Source organism: Chelonoidis abingdonii, chromosome 8 (assembly GCF_003597395.2).
Source record: "Chelonoidis abingdonii isolate Lonesome George chromosome 8, CheloAbing_2.0, whole genome shotgun sequence".
NCBI classification, from domain to species: domain Eukaryota; kingdom Metazoa; phylum Chordata; order Testudines; family Testudinidae; genus Chelonoidis; species Chelonoidis abingdonii.
Window position 1 is genome coordinate 35,782,581 of NC_133776.1, and position 18,816 is coordinate 35,801,396.

The following is an 18,816-nucleotide window of genomic DNA, read 5'->3' on the forward strand; positions in this document are numbered from 1 at the left end:
ACAGCCCTTATACCATTTTGGTGTAATCCAAATTGCGGAAGCTATCAACAAGTCACTTTTGTTTTCCACTCCCAATACCTTCTTCCAGTGGGTTCAGAGGGAAGCCATAGATGACCTTACACTTTGGAAGTCTGTTTGCTAGGGTAAGCAAAACTACTTGGTTCAGGCTGGCATTCTAGGAACAGGCATGGCCAGATGCAGCTCTTGATGCTAACTCTCTGCTGCACAGCATCTCTTGCCCTGTCAACACAAGTGAAAAATCTTCAGCTACTCTTGCTTTTTTCCCTCCCTCAAGCAGGTGTGTGGGAACACCGGACATCACCCCTATTGCCATTGTGGAGGAACAGCAGGAATTTTCCATATTGCCCAAGTGATTCACTGTTTATTACTTACATTCAACATCCAAAGAGGAAAGAATGGGAAATTATCAGTTTGAGTCCTGATGGAATCCATATAGAAAACCAGAGCTTGCCAAGCTATCCACCAAGAAGTCAGAGAACATCCTATGCAAGGCCATTGAGCTGCCTCCAGGACTCTATTATTCCTGTTTATTGCTGGAAGGAATCTGCGGGAGGGATCACAGTAGCATAAACTATCCTAATTACAACAAGGTCATGAAGTCACTGGCTAGATCAGATTCACACCCACCATCAGGGAACAACAGCTAGAGCTAAATTCTGTCCTGATCTATAGCCTCTTTGCACTATCCTAAAATTGCATTAAATAAGGAGCTAGGGATCCTTGCAGCATGGAGGAATTAAGCCAAACCCTCCCCTGACACAAAGGGAGGGAAGGGTGTGGGCAGAACACACTGCATTCCAGTGATGCCCTGTGGTGTGGCAGTCTAGATATTAAAAACAAACTATTAATGGTATCCAGTTATTAAAAAATTTAAAGCATTTGTCACATTCCTAGTAGGGATTCCCTTTTTGTGATCATATAGGGAAGCATGGAAGTTTAACATAGAGAGCTAAATTCTGCTCTCAGATACACATGTGGCTCCTGTTTGAGTTCAGTGGAATCTGTGCACATACAGCTAAGGATCAGACTTGATCCCAAATGTACACTTCAGACAAAGGCATTCTCTGTTAACGTGTCATGCAAGGGGAATGTTTCATAGTACTTTTAAGTAGAATTGGCTAAACACGCTTAATCCATGCAGATAATCCTTTTCTCCAGTTCTGCTGCTTGAAGAGACTGCTGCCTCCATATCCTTTTCTGATGCCCAGTTTGCTTGTGTGTGTGCTGGAACTAAGGAGAGCATCCCAGCTTTCACAGGTCAAGTTGGGAATGAGGAAAAGCAACATACTAAAAGCTGTTTGACTTTGCTGAGTCTTGAAGTGAAATCCTGTAAATAAACAAAATAAGGGTGTAGAAAAAGATTCCTGCACACCAGTTTCACCCAAGCAGGGGCGGCTCCAGGCCCCAGCACGCCAAGTGCGTGCTTGGGGCGGCAAGCCACGGGGGGCGCTCTGCTGGTCGCGTGAGGGCAGCAGGCAGGTTGCCTTCAGCTGCTTGCCTGCGGCGGGTCTGCTGGTCCCGTGGCTTCGGTGGACCTCCCGCAGGCTGCTGCCGAATTCGCTGGACCGGGGACCTCCCGCAGGCAAGCCGCCAAAGGTAGCCTGCCTGCCGTGCTTGGGGCAGCAAAATACCTAGAGCCGCCCCTGACCCCAAGTACTTCGTGAGGTGAGAGAGCTCTTAGGTGGTAGTATAATTCAGCAAGAAATCAAACACAGAGATAACATCAGCAAGGTCTTTCTCTAACGTAGCTCTGTTTATAACAAGAAAGAAAAATATATTAAGCAGATACGGAAACAAAGAAATCCCCACTTTGGAGCTTAACCCAGACCTGTGACTTTGGATGCTTAATGTGAACTTCCCAATGATATTTGCTTGCCTCTCCCAACCAGCCAATTTACAGTCTTGAAAGGGGTGGGGAGCAGCAAACATAATTATAAAGGAGTTAAACTGTGTCTATGGCAGGTGTTAAGAGGGGGTTCAAATAATGTTAGCTAACATGATTTTTTAAATCACCTTTCTGGTCATCTAGACAGGCTAAGGTGTTTGTTGTGAGAGAAGAGGTCTTGGGTCAAATTCAGACATGATGTATAACAAGGAGCTTGACCCCTTTTTGCTAACTTTTTGCTAACTTGTCTAAACACAAACTTGCACTAGTTTAGTTAAATTTGTTTAGTTAAGTCAGTACAAGTGCAAGGAAAACATGTTGCATGAAGTAATGCACCAGTCCCTTAACGAGAATCTAAAAGTGCAGGAGTGGAGGGAGAGTGAAGGAAGGTTCCGGCAGCAGAATGAGAAGTGCTGGTACCAAAGCGCGGAGCGCCAGCAGCAAAGCACAGATCGGCTGATAAGCATCATGGAGCGCCAAGTGGACTCGATTCAGGTGCTTATAGCCATGCAGGTGGAGCATTACTGCACCCGCCCCCCCGTGCAGCCCTGTCCCAAAACTCTTTCCCTTGTCCCCCCTGTCACCTCCAACCCACTTTCCCCAACAGCTGGGTTCTTATTGCCACCAGCTGCTTCCAACACCTGTAGCTTCACCTCCCAGCCCAGCAAACTATGACCCTTAGTCACTGTACTCAACTGCTATCACCATGCATGTTTAGCCATCCTGAAGTGCAGCGCTCATTGCACAGCACTCCAGACAGGAAGGCTGAGTATGAGAACAGGACATAAGCAAATCTGGGACTGAACCGTTCCTCACCCCATCTTCCTGCCCTTTTTGTTTCCCAAGCAGTTGTGTTTCTTTTCAATAAGTGAATTTTCTTTTAAATAAATGGCTTTTTTTGGCTTTGAAAACATACTTTATTATTGCATTAAATAAAAGATACCTTAGCCCAGGAAAGCAACAGGCACTGCAAGTCAGTGTAGCAAGTACAGATTCCTACTAACATTGGAACCACTGCACTTCACTCCTGTGCAGGGCACCAAACATTACTGGTGGCTTTCAGCCTCAAATTGCTCCCTCAAAGCATCCCTAATCCTTGCAGCCCCACGCTGGGCCCCTCTAATAGCCCTGCTCTCTGCCTGTTCAAATTCAGCCTCCAGGTGTTGAACCTCTGATTTCCATGCCTGAGTGAATCTTTCATCCTTCCCTTCACAAATTTTATGGAGGGTACAGCACGTGGATATAACTGCAGGGATGTTGTCATCAGCGAGGTCCAGCTTCCCATAAAGAGAACACCAGCAGCCCTTCAAATGGCCAAAGCACACAGTCATTCTGCACTGGCTCAGCCTGTTGTTGAACCGCTCCTTGCTGCTGTCAAGGCTCCCTGTGTAAGATTTCATAGCCATGGCATTAAAGGGTAAGTGGGGTCTCCAAGGATCACAATGGGCATTTCAACTTCCCCAAGGTGATCTTCTGGCCTGGGGGAAAAGTCCCTGCTTGCAGCTTCTTGAACAGGCCAGTGTTCTGAAACATGCATGCGTCATGCACCTTTCCAGGGCAGCCTGTGTTAATATCAATGAAACATCCATGGTGATCCATCTGGAGAGCCATAGAGAAATACCCCTTCCAATTAATGTACTTGGAGGCTAGGTGGGCGGGTGCCAGAATTGAAATAGGCATCTCATCTGTCGCCTCTCCGCTGTTAGGGAAACCCATTTGTGCAAAGCCAGCCACAGTGTCATGCGTGTTACCCAGAGTCACAGTTCTTCTGAGCAGGATGCAATTAATGGCCCTGCAAACTTGCATCAACATGATTCCAACGGTCGACTTTCCCACTCCAAACTGGTTTAGCGACCGATCGGTAGCTGTCTGGAGTTGCCAGCTTCTAGATTGCAATAGCCACCTGCTTCTCCACTGGCAGGGCAGCTCTCAGTCTCATGTCCTTGCTCTGAAGGGTGGGGGCGACCTCATCACACAATCCTATGAAAGTGGCTTTTCTCATCCAAAACTTCTGCAGCCACTGCTCGGCATCCCAGACTTGCATGATGATGTGATCCCACCATTCAGTGCTTGTTTCCCGAGCCCAAAAGCAGTGTTCCACGGTGCTGAGCATGTCCGTGAATGCCACAAGCAATCTCGTGTCATATGCGTTATGTTAGTGGATATCATTGTTGGACTCCTTACTGACAGTTTGTAGTTTAAGGAGTAACTCGACTGCCAAACATGACATGCTGTTGAGACTCATCAGCATATTCCTCCGCACTTCGGGATCCATTCCCACAGAACGAAAGGGAGACAGAACACGCAGTACAAAAAACGTTGAAAGATGGTGCCAAATGTGGACAGAAGCACAGGGATTGCTGGGATGCAAAGCAATGCATCACAGGGCGTTGGGACAGGCCCCAGAATGCCCCACGCCTCCCGCCCACAAGCCACAGAATGGGAAGAGGTGTGCTATGGGATAGTTGCCCATAATGCACTGCTCCCAGTGCCGCTGCAAGTGCTTCAAATATGGCCAGGCCAGTGCGCTTGCAACTGACACTGTGAACACACTGCAACGCTTTTCTGCTCCACTCTCCAAGGGCTGGTTTAACTCACAGCGCAGTACATCTGCAAGTGTAGCCATGCCCTAAGGGCTGGTTTGTGTACTCACTTAATTCCTCAGGCATCAGAGTGTTTACATTAGCAGCACTTCCATCGTGGATGAGAGCAGCGCACTAGGGCAGCTATCCCACAGTGCAGCTCTCTCCATTTTGACAATAGGTCTTGTGGGAAGAGGGCGGGGTGAGCACATGGCATTCTGGGTCCCCTGCTCAGTGCCCTGTGATGCACTGCTTCATGTCCCAGCAGCCTCATTACTTTATTGCTTCTTTCGTGTCATTTTTTAACACCTCTTGCTGTCTGGCTGCTTTCCCCGCCACATCTACAAGCAGGAATGGATCCTGCTGTGCTGTCCACTACTCTGATAGCTGTCACTTGCACATCGCGCGTGGCAGTGCAGCTGTTCTTAAACTTCCAAAGAGAACTGCAGTCAGAGATGCCTGATGAGCTGCCTGAAATGGAAATAAGTAACATTCGATTGCTTTTGCCATTAGCTGAGGAGCTGAGCACTGTGGAACAGCGTTTTTGGGCTAGGGAAACTCACTCAGAGTGGTGGGATCGTATCATTATGCATGTCTGGGTTGATGACCTGTAGCTTCAAAACTTTTGGATGCAGACAGCCACCTTCAGGGAACTGGGTGGTGAGCTTTCCCCAGACCTTCGTCGCAAGGACACCAGACTGAGAGCTGCACTCGCTGTAGAGAAGCATGTGGCAATCGCATTGTGGAAGTTGGCGACTACAGACAGCTACCGGTCAGTTGCAAACCAGTTTGGAGTGGGGAAATTGACCGTTGGTGCCGTGGTAACTCAAGTGTGCAAGACCATTAATCGCATCCTACTGCGGAAGACTGTGACTCTTGGTAATGTGCGTGACATTTTGGGTGGCTTTGCAGAAACGTGCTTCCCTAACTGTGGTGGGGTGATAGATGGAACGGACGTCCCTACTGTTGCCCGGCCCACCTTGGCACCGAGTACATAAATTGTATGTTGAATGTGTATATGGCCATTTGAAAGCATGCTGGAGATGTTCGTACAGTAGACTGGAAATGAGCGAGGAAAATATTCCCATGGCTATTGTGGCGTGCTGTACTTTACATAACATTTGTGAGGGGAAGGGCGAAAGGTTTATTCATACATGGAGCATGGAGGCCGAACGCCTGGCTGCTGAGTTTCAGCAGCCAGATACCAGGGCTATTAGAGGGGCACAACATGTGGCAGTTAAGATCCAAGATGCCTTGAGGGAAAAGTTTGAAAATCAAAATTATTAAACTTTGCTGCTGTGTTTGGGAAAGGAAGTGTTAACAGCATGTGCTGTGCTACATGGCAGTTCTGTCTGTAATTTCAGTGAAGATGAAATGCTAGTTAACTTGTAGCTGTGATGACATGTAAAGAAATGTGAACACACAAATGAAGCTTGTTCCTTTTTGAAAAATGTGTGCTTTTTATTTTTAAAAAAGAGAAAACACCATATGCACATATATCCATCCTCAGTGATGGTGGTGAATAGGGTGGGGGGCTCATATACCTCACAGCTGTGTATAACTCCAGCTGTTGTTTGATAAGCTGTCTGGGGGTGTGGATTGTTGAGGAATGGAAAAATTTGCAGCGAGCCTATAAGAATGTGCAGTGGGAGTTTGGGGAGTGCATGGGAAACAATTCTGCACTTGCTGCAATGGGGGTCGGTCATGAATCAGGTCACTCGGCAGTGTAATGAGAGAATGCAACATATCTGTCTGATGCTCCAGAATGCTGATTAGCCTCTTCGTGGCTTCGCTATGGAATGCGTTATTCTCTTTTTGGTCTCAGTTCTCTCCCTCTTTCCACTTTGTCTTGGTTTCTCTCCATTTATTTTTAACATGTGTCTCCACTTTAGAGTGCAGAATCACCTCACGAAACATGTCTGCGTTAGGGCATCTTGGCCGCTTTTGTGTCACAGACGGTCTGCTACAGTGAGGGGTGGGTCTTTCACAGTCATTTCTGGGGAGACAGAAGCAACACATTGCTGTGAAACATACATACAGGAATCACTATGTACATTGCAATACACCACTGGTAAGAAATCACTGTCTTGGTGACAAAAATCAAGCACCCATGGTGCACAAGAACCCAGCAATGATGAGGGAATGCAGGGTTAGAGGGTTTATTGCATACACCCATTCTGAAAAGGGCTAGCATGAAGGGAGGGCATCCAGCACACAAACACAGCCACCTTAGTACTTTTCTGTGCCCCCAACCTGCTTTATGCATTATCAGAGCAAAGCAACTTACCAGAGCTCTGCTCTCTTTTCTCTGCCTCAGCAGACAGTGGCTGCTCACACTGGCTAGACACCTCCAGAGCGGAGAAAGGGTCCTGAGTGCACATAGCAGTGGGCTCCACAGCTTCCTCAGCCGCCTCCTCCTCTTCATCTATGACCTTCTCCTCCTGGCTAGGCCCACTTTCCACTGCCTCCAGATATGCAGAAGTATCCACTTGCCGCTTTGCAATGGAGGTGGGGGTCACCATTTAGGCTTGCATCCAACTCGCTCTAAAAACAGCAGCTTTAGGGTGCAGCACCAGACCAACAGTTTGCCTCCCTCACCTTGTGGTATGCGTTCCTCAGCTCATTCACCTTCACTCTGCACTGCAGTGTGTCCCTGTTATGCCCCTTCTCCTGCAAGCTGGGTGCAAGCTGCTTGTAGGTTCTGACATTCCTACGTCTGGAACACAGTTGGCACTGCACAGCCTTCTCTCCCCAAACAGTGATCAGGTCCAGTAGCTCGGCATAGCTCTAAGCGGGGGATGGTTTGCTACATGGAGCAGCCATAATCACTTGGCCAGGTGAGCACTCGCAACAGGAAAGGGAGTTTCAAACTTCCCGGGATTTACATGGGGAGGGGCAAACGTCGTTTACCTGGGGTTAGAGCAGCGGAGGTGCTGGCCAGAGTGGTCACTTTTGGCACTGTGAGTATCCTCCGGAGGCCCACAGGAAGAACATGTCTTCACTTTCACATCACCGCAAAAAGAACAGCGGTAAGAACTGTATGCCTCTCGTAAAGGTGGTTTTCTTTTTGCGTTGAAACTTCTGAGTTTCACCGCAAAAAGTCATTATCAAATGTAGATGCTCTCACCGTTTTTGCACTTTAAATGGCAAGTGTAGACATGCCCTAAGGTGATGCAACTGACATGGTGAGAGACTGAAACAAAGCTACATTAAAGTAGAGTGGGAACTACTCTAAATGTACACACTCTTCTAGCTCTTCAGCATAATTACACCAACTCAGTTCCTATTTCTCTTCTCTACTGTCCCTCTTTTCTGCCCCACACTTCCCCCAGCAGTGGTCTGGCACACTTCCACATACCTGAGGTGTGCCACCTCTTGTTTTGCAGGGAAGAGGAAGTTCTTTAATATCCTGCAACACGTGTACTCATGTTAGTGGTTAGTGGAGCTCTTCTTGCTATTAATACAATGTTTAAATTGCTAAAGAAGAACTCAGAATGAGAATGCATGCATGCCTGATATTGAAAGATATAAGTACACGGGTAATGCAGAATACTGAAGCAATTAAGCTAGTTTATCTATGCAAACATGCTAATAACCTTGGCAGTATTGTGAAGGTCAGCAAGACCTAGCTGATGAGAGAAGTATGCACAGCCATGAAAATGTTTAAAGACAGTTTTAACTTATGCTCCAATTTGTTCAGTTTCAAAACATTTTGAGGAAGATCACTAATTCTTGCCAACCTCACACAGATCAAGGTTCTGTTCTGAAACTTCTATAGACCTTTTACTGTTTCCAGCCTTTCCATTCTACAGCCTCCTTAATAATCCTCTGATTCTTGACTGGGTCCCAGCATGCCATGAGCCCCTTCCTCTAATTCTTCATCACCACCACCACATGACTTTCTCTTCCACTGATTTCCCCCTGCTGACTCCAGACATGCTCTTGCAATCCTTTGTAGCCAGACTGGCCAAAATGATTTACAAGAATCCCAGGTACTGTGCCAGAATGTAAGTGGTTACAACATTTTCCGTTAACAGTAAATAATTAAAAACCTGTCCTGCCCTGACCCCAGAGTTGGGTGCCATTCACTTCTTTTGGTGTCGATTCTGGAGTTAAGTAGATTTAAAAAGCAAGCATCTATTCATGATCTGACCTGATCGGCTTCTGTTAAGAGATCATGTCAAATGCCTGGTTTAAGATGATAGCAAGTAAAACTCAACCTGTCTGATGTTTGTTCTTTGTCTTTTGCAGTTGAAACAAATGACCTGTTTTCAGATGAGTAAAATTGGTGCCTTTAAAAAATATATTTTAATACTTTATGGGAGAGAGCCCCACAGAATAGAAATTGCTAATTCAGAAATGTGAGGAGGATGGGTGGCATATTGTGCCATGTGACGTGAAAGGCGTACTACACAGGCTTTTGTAGCTCTTCTACCCTAACTAGGTTCTTCTGTGCCATACCACTGGATAGACAGCACAGCAAAGCTAGAAAGTCATCTGAACTTGGTAGAATCTAATTTTGTAATTTGAAATGACTCCATTCTGTTGAACCTGTTCTCTCTTCCAGATCTATCAGACCCATTATATAAAAAGGTATATAGCTTGTTGTAAATAAAGCTGGCTGAGTAGGATCCACCAAATACAAAATTTGGTGAATTTTGGCTCTTTCTGGTATTGTTAAGCATTCACAATGCATTCCCATTGTTTGCGTGACCCATTCCTATGTATTTGGTATTCAAAAATACTGGACAAATATTACAAGTGAACAAAGGGCAGTCTGTGTGATGTATTTGAAATCTGCATTTGAAGTTTCAAACTGGACACCCGAGAAAGTAGTAAGCTGAATTCACATGTGGTAACAAATACATGTATTCTCCTCACTCATCAAGGCCAGTTTTGAAGGTCCACAAATTCACAGATACAAGAGTTTAAATAGAACTGAATCTATATCCTACTCTTTGTGAATCACTTTTCCCAGGATTAACAGCTGTAGTAATAATAATAATAATAGTTTTTAATACTGAAAACTCCTGAGATCACCAGTTATACATTGTGCTCCACGTAAGTTATCTGAGAACAGCACTATGGATACAGTTGTAAAATTTCACCTTCGGACTAAATCCCAGGAAGAACACAAAGCCTAAATAACTGGGCAGCATATTGGGGAGGCAAGGCTGAGGGTGATGGAATCTGCCTACCAGCAGACAGCAAAGGAACTGAACAGCTCCAGGGCTGTTATCGCCCTCAATGGAACAAAAGTCAGTGGATCCACATAGGTGTAGATCATTTAGCCCCATGTTCACCTCACTACCTGCCTCCCCATAGAACCAAATCTGGAGTGTACCAGGGACCTGGAACCCAGCTCAGAATTCACTTCAGTGGCATGCAGGGTGTATGCACAGCATCCCAGTATCCCTAGTGCCACCCTGTACACGGAATGGCACTTCTCCCACAGAGTGTTTCCTATTGCAAGCCTAATACCCCTTATTTTTGCACAGCACAGATCCTGCTCATTTTCTAATCAAATCTGAATCAAGCAATACAATTTTAGTTGCATGCCAGACTAATAGTTCTGCAAAGAAATATGGCAAGACGAAACGTACATTTTTAACCAAATAATCACCCTCAGAAAAACCCTTTAAGGCATTAGCCCCAGTGTTCATTAAAATACCCTAAGCAGGACAGACAAGATACCTGTTTCATTAGAACACTAACCACATGGCAAAACAAAGTAGTCAGTGACTGCTATCCCAAGTATTTGGCACTATATATTCAAATGCAAGTGTCCTTTTACAGCTACAGAAAGCCTTTAGCAAGTTCTGTCATCTGTTGCAGAAAGAAATGTTTTCTCTCCTGGGATTTCAAAACAGAGGAGGAATAAATGCATTTAGTTATATTTGTGTATAAATTAAATAAAAGGGGAAAAGAATCTGCAGTTTAACTTGCTGAGGGCCAATCTGCCCCTCCTGCAGATTTTCCCAGCGGCCAGGTCCAGGTAGAGGGTTTTTGCCTGGGGTTCCTCTTACACGCCAGTGAGTCATTCTGTCAGGAGGATGGGTTCCCCTCTGTGGAACAAATGGGGGCTGGTTTTGCCACAAATTCAAAGGTCTCTCAAGGGCCACATGGATTTGAATAACTGCACTGCTCAGGTCATCCTTCAGCCATACCCTGGCTCAGCTGGTTCTACTGTACTTATAAGGTTCATTTTGCACTCACGCTAAGTGCCTGATCCTGCACCACTGAAGTCAATGGGAGCAGGGCTTACTCATAGCTTTTTTTAAAAAAAAAAAGACCAGAAGGTACCATTATGATCATCTAGTCTGACCTGCATGACAGCAGCCCATGGAAAGTCCTGCACTGCGCTTAGTAAATTGTGGTAAATTATATAGTTGCTACCTACATTTCTTCTGCTATCTCAGTTAAACGTGATACTTTATTTCTTGCCCTAAGCTGTTGTGCACAGTTGCTATGCAATGTTGGGGAGCTGCTGAGTACCACATGAGTGGGGGGCTGGATTTCAGCAGTTGTCGGTCGAAGTGATCCCTATCTCACATCCTTTCCATAGCTCACAAAGGTGTACTGTGATTTAATTAATAAATGTCAAGATCCTCATATCAAAGACAGTAAGAAAATGCAAAATAATTACTGTTTTATTTGTGGACTCATATGCAAATATCCTACATCATCTCTAAGAGATGAGGAGGCTTAAACCATGGTCCTCTTAATTTAAGAAAAAAGAAAGGAACAAATATAAAGAAAAGGGACCTCATCACCCCAAACCCCTAATTGTAATTCAAGGAAAAGATTGTGTTCATACAGAATCAGTTCAAGGTAAAAAGTCTAAACTGGGTAAAGTTTACCTCTCTTCTGCCACCTATAGAAATAATTTTACTGCTGAAGCCAACAAATATCTGTCTACATCCCTTGTTAATTGACATTTTGCGTTCTTCCAACCATTGAAATGAAGTGAATGTACTGGCTGTTTTTTCTGTGACTAGAGATTCCATTCCAGAATTCTTTGCTGCCCTCAGGTGGTCAGCTTTGAGCCGTACGCTTTCCCTGAGGAGATTGGGCTCAATTCGGCCCTTGAATTATGTTAGATACAGGAGTAGATAGGCTAAGTCAGAAAAGAAAAAAACAGCCTTCAAAAGGAGACTATGTTTCAGAGAAAAACAAATATAATAAAATAGTGACAGTGACAAAGGTACACGGTAGAAAGTGTAGGAATGGGGGTGGGGGGGAGGTGAAGAAAAAAGAAAAACCTACCTATTACAAATTTAATAGAAAGCTTGCTGTATTCAGTCTTTTGAATATAACATGAGTTAAAGTTCATTAGGCTACTTGGAGGAAAAAACCCAAACCCTGAAAAATGTTGCTAACCTTTGGCTAGGGAAGGGAATAGACACCATCCTTGAGCCTTTTCCCTTTTGGAATATATATTTTACCTAAAATATATATACAGGTGATCTGTGTATTATTGCTAGGCATAGACATTAGTTACAGAGTTGTTTACAAAGCAGTTACCTAATAACCATCATATTAATTTTTCAGAAATTTAGCAACTGTTGAATGATACATTTGACTCTGGGAGAAAATAATGGAAGATGTATAAGCTAGAAAAACTGATAGAAGTGCAAATATCACTTGAAAGAAAGAACACTCCCAGTTCAGTCTGACTTTCACAGTCTCTTTGATTGTGCTAAAATCATGAGTCTCTGATTATGCTTCTGAGAGACTAAAATGTGGCACCCATTGGGTTCTAAAGCTTACAAAAGGTAGAATGTGCATTGACATAGCCAGCAAAAGTTGTAATTGATGCTAGGCATCTCACAGAAGGTATTGGAGACCCAATGAAGGTTCCAGGGAGAAACAGTTATTATCTGTGAAGAGGCAGGGCCAAGTAAACCCCTAGACCATCAGTGACAGGTGTCTAAGCTGTTGTTAAAAACCTCTAACAACAGGAATTTCATAACCTTCCTTGGTAAGTTATTAGAGTCCTTAACTGTGCTTCCAGTTACAAAATTTCTCATAATATTTAACTTAAAATCTCTTTACATTCAGTGGACATGGAGAAGAATTGATCACAGTTTTATTTACAACATCCCGTAACATATTTGAGGACAATTATCCGATCAACTCTCAGTCTTCTTTTCTCAAGGCTAAACACACCCAGTTCTTTTAATTTTTTCTCTCAGCTCAGGTTTTCTTTTGTCAATTTTGGGTGATCTCCTTTGGACTCTCTCAAATTTGTCCACCTTTTTCCGAAAATGGAGTGCCTGGAACTGGACACAGTACTCCAGCCTTTTTTGCAACTGCAGTACATTGTTGACTCATATTCAATTCACGATTTACTATAGCTCCCAGATCCTTTTCAGCAGTACTACCACTCAGCCAGTTATTCCCCATTTTGTAGTTGTGCATTCAATTTTTCATTCTTAAGTGAAGTACTTTGCGCATACCTTTACTGAATTTCATCTTGTTGGTTTCAGACCAATTCTTCCAATTGTCAAGGTCGTTTGAATTCTATTCCTGTCCTTCTAAGCGCTAGCAGCCCCACCCAGTTTGTCATTATCTGCTAATTTCATAAGCACACTCTCCTCTCCATCATCCAAGTAACTAATGAAAATGTTGAACAGTACCAGACCGAAGACAGACCACTGACGGATCCCACTCTAGATACGTTCTCCCAGCCTGACAGAAAGTTGTTTCAACCAGTTTTTCACTCACTTTATAGTAATTTTATCCAAACTACACTTTTCTACTTCGCTTCTGAGACTGTCACATGGAACTGTGTCAAAAGATTTACTTAAACAAAAACAAAAATCACATCTATAGCTTCCCCCCATCCACTAGGCCTGTAACCCTATCAAAGAAGAAAATTAAGTTGATTTGGCATGATTTGTTCTCGACTAACCCATGTCAGCTATTACTTATAACTTTATTATCCTCTGGGTGCTTAATAATTGGAATAAATTATCTTTCCAGCTATTGAAGTTTGGCTGACTGGTCTATAATTCCCTGAGTCTTCTTTGTCCCATCCCGTCCCCCTCTTATAGAAAGAGACCTTCTAAAAACATTCAAATATATTACTGGCACACGAAACCTTAAATCAGAGTGAATAAATGAAGACTCGGCACACTACTTCTGAAAGGCAGCTGACCCCTACTATAGACTAACAGAAGTATTAGAGCATAAGGTTTCGTGGGTGAATACCCAATTCATCAGACTTATGCTCCAACACTTCTTTTAGTCTATAAGGTGCCACAGGACTCTTTGTCACTTTTTATAGATCCAGACTAACACGGCTGCTCCTCTGATACTTAAGTTAAAGAGAGACTGTCAGTTGAACAATCACTTCTTTCTCTAATAATGTTGTATTTGCTAGTAACGCCTAGTATGACTATGGGGGAAAGAACTTAGTGAGCAAACCAGTTCTTAATATTTTTCAGTTTGTTTATTTTCTGCACTTAGCAGTACTTCGTGTATTGCCATTTTACTGATTCCCCAAATAGGTTGTTTCTCCCTCACTGAAACATCAACAGGTAAGATGAACAGATATACTTTTTAAAAAAGGTACTTAAAAAAAAATCCCAACCATTCTAATGAAATGGTACTCTGTTGGAACCTAGATTTTTTTTTTAAATTAGTTATTATAAATTTATTCAGATTGACAGGTAAAATTTTCAGATGTGGACAAGTGATGTAGGAGCTTAAATCCTATAGGGCTTTAGCACCTTTTACATTTTATTCAAATTATAAACATGCCAAAAGTGTAGTATTTGACTGCAATATCAATAGAGAGTAACCACAACAACATAAAAGTAAAGTCGCTACCAAAATATTTTTCAAAGTGACTATCTGAAATATTGGTAATTATATTACTAAACATACAATTTATAGATATTTCAAACTTTGTTTTACTCACAGTGTTCTCAATACCATCAGCAGCAGCCAGAGGGAGATTAAGTATATTTGTTTACTGAACTACTCTGAATTATTTCTTCTGTTTCTTTCAGGGTCAGCCTGGTCACCTAGGGGCTCAAGGTCCAATTGGATCTTTGGGATGTACAGGGCCAGATGGTTTGCAAGGAGAAAAAGGACAGAGAGGTGAGAATGGACTGCCTGGGCCCACTGGAGAAAAGGGTGATAAGGTAGGAAATACCATGGGAAGGTCTTTTTTAGTATATAAAATATATCGGTGAATATTGCAAAATGAAACAAATCAAGAACAATAAAAGCCTTTACTGAATGTTAAAACTACATGGGCATCTCCTGTTCTTACTCATGCAAAACTTCCACTGAAATCAGTTATAGAGCTGCCTGAGAAAGAACTGCAGAATTTGGCCCCATGTTATTAAATCGAAGTTGGCAGTAAAAAAGTTAAAATTCAAGGGTGTAAGTGTCCATTTGATATGTCCCACCTCACTCACATTAGCATCAAGAAGGTTACGTGCACATATGTGGGGGAAGAATAGAACTTTAAAGTAATACTATACAATAGGCATAACTTTGCTGCCTTTGGTTATGGTGAGTAATGGAATCATAAATGGTGCCTTTTATTATAATTCAGCCTTCGGTTTTACACAGTTCTACAATCCTTGAACCTTTACCCTGGCTTTCACTGGTCTAATTCTATTGACACCAGTGTCAGTGAGATCAGAATTTAGCTTCTTGTGTACAACTCCACTGAAACATAGAGCTTAATCCTCCTCTGGAGTCAATAGAAGTTGTGCCATTGATATAAGTGGGAGCAGAAGTCAGCCTGTAATATGGCACATACTATTATTTTACACATTATGGCTAAATTCATCTTTTGAATAATCCTTTGTGTTTTAATGGATGAAATTGGCTCTAAGAATTTAATATTGTCCCCCAGTACCATTTGTGGCATTCATAGCTATCATTGATCATTGTTCAGGATACACTAGCTGGATAACCTCAGGCAGAGTCTGTCCACTTTATATCAGAGATGCAAGTGGGTGAGGTATATCTTTTATTGGACCAATTTCTGTTGGTGAGAGAGACAAGTTTTCAAGCTACACAGAGCTGTTTTTTAGGTCTGGGAAAGGTAGTCAGAGTGTCACAGCTAAATACAAGGTATTTTACCATAACTGGCCAGTTGACCTTGAATGGTCTCTTACAATGTGTGTTAAATATTTATGCTAAACAATTTGTCCCACCTTGCATTTAGCTGTGACACTCTGAATATCTTTCCTAGACCTGAAGAAGAACTCTGTGTAGCTCAAAAGCTTGTCTCTCTCACCAGCAAAAGTTGGTCGCATAAAAGATATTACCTCACCCATCTTGTTTCTCTAATATCCTGGAATCGACACAGCTACAACAACATTGCAAACATCTTATGTAGCCATTTATCCTGCAGTGAGGTGTTAAATTCATGATTCAAATGTGACTTTATTTCCTAATAGTTTTTGACCTAATTTTACAGTACCACATCCTCATGTTGTCTTCAGTTTATAAGTGTTCCCAAAGAACAAAATTGTAAAAGTGATTTTTTATTATTATTATTTTTTTAGGGCCCAACAGGAGTCCCAGGATTTCCTGGTTTAGATGGTGTGCCTGTAAGTACACTGCCAATATTGTGTTATAAAGATTACAATTAGTCTGAACCCATAGGGAACTATTTTAACAGATTACCTTAATAATCAGATATGGTTAGTTTTATACCCTTCATTACTGTATCACCTGGAGAGCTGCATATTTTGTATGTGTGTGAAAAACAAAGTATACTGTTGTTGTATTTAGTATTGATAATACTTCACACTTAACGTTTCCAAAAGACAGTACAAACCAACTAATTAAATCTATTAACACCCCTTTGAGGTAAGTAAATATTATTATTCCCATTTTACAGAGAGGGGACTGGATATAGAGAGGTTATCTGAGACTTGCACAAATCCATGCAGCACGGAAATGCCAATGCCAGGATTAAAAACTAGTAGTCTCTAGCTCCAGGCTCTAAAGTAGACCACACAGCTTCTGAATATGTTCTTAAAATAGCAAAAAGGATCCCAAGTACTAGTTCTTTTTCTGTTGAAACATTTTGAGCACCGTCCAGCAGTCCTTACTCAAATAAAAACCCCATTGAAACCTGCAAGAGATTTCCTGAATAGGAACTATAGATCTGGACACCTCAGTATTAAGGTAGATGGATATACAGCTTTGTGTACAAGCTGTCATAGATTATCAGGGTTGGAAGGGACCTCAGGAGATCATCTAGTCCAACCTCCTGCTCAAAGCAGGGCCAATCGTCAGGCAGATATTTACCCCAGTTCCCCAAATGGCCCCCTCAAGGATTGAACTCACAACCTTGGGTTTAGCAGGCTAATGCTCAGACCACTGAGCTCTCTCTCCCCCCTTGTATATAAATGGAAATGAGTAGGGTGAAAGGATAAGATGCTCTATTAAATACAATATTTTGAAAATGATTTTCTATTAGAGTTAAATCCTGGGAGGCCCTTTATAACTACACAGGGATCAACCAAAGTGGAAATAGTGCACTTTGGATGTTCACGTAGGCCAGGAAGCAGAGATCCTGTGGAGGGTATCTCTGATCCATTTGTGCTCTGTGTTTGCTCTCCATATCTGTCCATGTAGTTGAGATTCTTGCTAGAGGAGCTGTAAAATACATGGCTTCCATAAAACCAAATTCTAGCATAGAGAAGACAACAGGGTTGTGTCTGCTAGAGTTGTCTGGAAAATAGAAATCCCTTTTCATGAAAAATTGCATGTTTAGGAAAAAAAATTATCCTGAATCAGGATGATAAGTTAAGGATGCAAAATTTTTCACAGGAAGGGATTTTTAAAAAAGTATTGTTTCAGAAGCACTGAAATGGGATTTTTTTGATTTGCCAGCTTGCTGCTTGGAAGGTTCTTCTGCCAGACAACAGTCTTCAAGGTTGGCAGCTGAGGAGTAGTAATTTCAGTTTTCACAATGGAAAACCTAACTTTTTTTGGCAAAACTGAAATTTACAATTTTGCTCAAAAGGCATTTTCAGTAGGAAAATATTCTGATGGAAAATTCTCAACCAACCCCACTGTCCGGTAGTCTTCCCATCCTATATAATAGTGAATGGTCAGTGCATGGGGGCATTGAAAATCAGTTCCTCCATCCCAGGATTTGTGTGTGGATTTTCCTGAGTTCACAGTATGTTTGACTCAAGTTGTGCCCTATTTACTTGAATTGCATCCTAACAGTAAGAAAGGGCCTAGCTAGTTTGGGATGACCTTAGTGTATGTCATTAACAAGGAATAAAATCTTTCCACGTTTCCCCAAATGTGATAGCTCTTTATTGCTTCCAGAAGGAATTTACTCTCAGAGAGCTTGATTTTGCTTCCATTGAAGAAAAACTTTTCGTATTGATTCTAATGAGAGCAGCATCCAGCCTAATTCTCTGTGTCACCCGGCAGAGCTACTGTGCATTAAAGAAGGGAATGTAAGAGCTATCAGACCAAACACTCTAGTTTCAGATTACAGCCCCGTTGAGCCTATTGCTAGGTGTAAGGAAAATTCTCATAGATTTCAATGGGAGGCTTTTCCAGTGTAAGGAGTATAGAAGTGAGTGGGTGATCCTCTCACCCACCCAGTTCTGGGTTACCAGTGTCACTGCTGTGTTTAGACAAAACCTGAACCTAACATGTCACATCTTTACATGTAATTAAACCCTCACTAGGGATATCCTGGAATTGAAGGGTCCAGGGGCAAACCTGGCTTGGATGGCTGCAATGGTTCAAGAGGAGATCCCGGATTTCCAGGAGAGAGAGGATGTATTGGACCAAGAGGCTCATTTGTAAGTTATAAGCTTTATTATAATACATTTAAACTTTCTGTCCAGGTTAATACCTTTTAAAATTAAAGGGGCATTAGACTATGGCACTAGGCTTATGGCTCTGGCTACCTGAGCTCATGTCCTGACTCAGGCTGCTTCTACACTGCACTTTTTTTGAGCTGCTGACTGGGTTTCCCACTCCTGTTAGCTTCAGTGAAGTGAAGGGTACTCAGAATCTTGCAGGATCCGGTGTTAGGTTAAAGATGAAATTAAGTTTGCTAACCCATAAACTGAAGTTCTGCAATACTTGATCACACAAGAACTCCCTCAAGCTCAGGGAACACAGTTGTATCTGGTCTGGCCTTTATGCAGGGAAAGTTCCCTATGCTACATACCACTGGTGTTATAGTATAGAGAGCTGTGTAGGAAACATACTTGCACATATTCCCACACCCTTCAGGCGTGCCTTTACTTGCCTAAGCTGTGCCTCACTGGCTACAGTACCATTTATACCCATGCTAGTGGGACTGTATGGGTATGT

The 18,816-nt window shown here is 42.7% G+C and overlaps 1 protein-coding gene across 1 annotated transcript in view; it reads left to right on the plus strand.

Annotated features, from left to right (window-relative positions):
- COL4A4 (collagen type IV alpha 4 chain) overlaps positions 1–18,816 on the plus strand; it is a gene marked incomplete at its 5' end in the record, with an annotated part of 129,668 nt that overhangs the window by 27,379 nt on the left and 83,473 nt on the right. The window contains 3 exons of the mRNA XM_075068978.1: positions 14,505–14,639; positions 16,023–16,067; positions 18,180–18,296. Coding sequence (XP_074925079.1) covers positions 14,505–14,639; positions 16,023–16,067; positions 18,180–18,296 — 297 coding nt within the window. The remainder of the gene's footprint in view (positions 1–14,504; positions 14,640–16,022; positions 16,068–18,179; positions 18,297–18,816) is intronic.